The sequence below is a fragment of the Sparus aurata genome, chromosome 23 (assembly GCF_900880675.1).
Source record: "Sparus aurata chromosome 23, fSpaAur1.1, whole genome shotgun sequence".
In the NCBI taxonomy this organism is placed as follows: domain Eukaryota; kingdom Metazoa; phylum Chordata; class Actinopteri; order Spariformes; family Sparidae; genus Sparus; species Sparus aurata.
Window position 1 is genome coordinate 10505446 of NC_044209.1, and position 2229 is coordinate 10507674.

Below are 2229 nucleotides of genomic sequence, written 5' to 3' on the forward strand. Positions count from 1 at the left end.
AGAAAGGTCAGATACTGTCTGCCATGTGTGTGCAGCGCTACAGCTTTCTATCCGGTAGAGCTCAAAATTAAAACACACACGCGCTGAGGTATGCAGGCGGGCCGGGCCGGGCCGGGCAGTTCGATTATTGTGCGAAAAGGGTGACAGCGTGAGCTCTGAGGTCAACTCTAGTTCCGCAAACACCCCCACACGTGCACTCGCGCATACTGCTCTGTCGGGCAGGGCTGCAGCTGCCCCCGGGGTACAATGGGCAACCACACCCAGTCGATGGTATACGGAGAATGCTGGGATGCTTGCAGGTGCGCGAACACACACGCGCGCAGGCACACGCTTGAACTCCCATTCAGCCCTGCTCATTTTCATATTGTGGCTACAAATAGATAATCTCCAGGGGTGTGAAATCACTGAGTGCTCTCATTGTTCTTTTTCATAATGCTTATTGACCCAGATAGATAGATAGATAGATAGATAGATAGTTTGATCATCTAAACAGGTCAAGCAATTACACATGGTGCACTGTGTTCCCTCTATTGAGGGATATTTACAACCGGTGAGACCATCCCATTTGATTCCCGTCCTCTAGGTAAGATCATTTAGTCATTCACAAATTAAAAAAGCCCATCACAGGATTTAAATAATGGCCGTCTGGGGAATAGTGCACGGCGCAGATAATAATAAACGGGACAAATTAGGCCAACATGGAGCCGGAGAGTCATTTCATAACCTGAGCGCTGACACTGTCTAGTAAACCCTGGTGGGCTGCATGGTGACATGTCTGCACAGGTAAGTGAGAGGGGAAGATAAAGGGAAGAGGAGGAGGAGGAGGAGGAAGGCTGAGGCGAGGTCAGTGTTTGACCCCCATGAAACACTTTATTCTCAGCGCTCAGGTTATTTCAGGTGCAGCGCACTGCTTTTGGACAACATGTTTGGTTTATTCTCACATTTCCTCTGCCTACCTAATACCATCAAACACCGGTCCACAGGAGCTCTTCCTTTTTTCTATCGCCTCAACCCACATATCTCACCGTCTTTGCCTTCTGCCCTACCTTGCACATATAGCCTCAACGAGCACATGAATGAGGCTTAAAAATCGATGTTTATTCTGAGGGAAAGTGTGCAACCGGTGCCACCCTCCCACTTTCTTTATTCCTGCTGTTAACTTAATGATGTAATACTATCAAACACCACAGCCATTTTGTCTTTTTCATATAAATTGGCATAATTTATCCTTCTCTGGCTAGTTTTTCTCATTCAAATTGCCAAGAAACCATGAAAAAAACTTGCCACCTTACTTTATAGTTCACTTCTTTCTAAATGTGTAAACTAAAAGACTATTACATATACATATATATATATATATATATATATATATATATATATATATATATATATATATATATAACTCACACCATTTTCTTTCTTTCTTTCTTTCACTCTGAATAATGAGGTGTGAGTGTGACAAACGGACTCCTCACCAGATGAAGTCGGTGCAGTGGCTGCAGAAGGTGGGCTGCTTGAAGAAGCGCGCGATGAATTTGTGGTCCTTCACCTCGTGCACGTTCTTCTGGCGGAGGGCTCCCTGGCGCGCGAAGCCCCGCATGGGCTCGCGGGGTCCGTCCTCCCCATCGCTGTTGGCCGCCGCCGAGTCTGCCATTCTCCCCGCTGTGGCGTCTCTCTGCTGGGACTCCGGACCGCTTGGTGGTGCCTCAAAGCGTCTCCCGGGTGCTGCAAGAAGTCGCGTCTCGAGCGCTGGCTCCGGGTAAGAGGAGTTCGGGTGCCGCCGCCGGCGTCGAGCTTTCGAGAGTTTGTTTTGGGTTTTCGGGTCCCTTCGGTTGAGTAGACGGGAGTCCGCTGCGCTGCTCTCACTCTCTTTCTCTCTCTCTCTCTCTCTCCGCTTCCTCCTTTTCTTCCGAGCGCCCCGCGAGCCGCTCAGTACTAGAGAGAGAGGGGGGAGTGAGTGAGAGACACACAGAGAGAGAGAAAGAGAGAGAGAGGGAATGAGTAAGAAACAGAGAGAGAGAGAGAGTGAGGGAGAGAGAGGGAATGAGTGAGAGACACACAGAGAGAGAGAGAGAGAGAGAGAGTAAAAGAGAGAGAGGGAATAGATGAGAAACAGAGAGAGAGTAAGGGGGAGAGTAAGAGAGAGAGTGTGCGTGTGAGAGAGAGAGAGAGAGAGAGAGAAAGAGTGAGACTTTTGACTTTTAACCACCTTTTTTGAAACATGTCCAG

The 2229-nt window shown here is 48.5% G+C and overlaps 1 protein-coding gene across 2 annotated transcripts in view; it reads right to left on the minus strand.

Moving 5' to 3' along the window:
- The window catches only part of LOC115574977 (protein kinase C beta type), a 115222-nt gene extending 113199 nt beyond the window's left edge, over positions 1–2023 (minus strand). For both annotated transcript variants that reach the window (XM_030406696.1, XM_030406695.1), the window contains exon 1: positions 1476–2023. In XM_030406696.1, coding sequence (XP_030262556.1) covers positions 1476–1654 — 179 coding nt within the window. In that variant the 5' untranslated portion in view covers positions 1655–2023. The remainder of the gene's footprint in view (positions 1–1475) is intronic.
- Between the last annotated feature and the right edge of the window lie 206 nt (positions 2024–2229).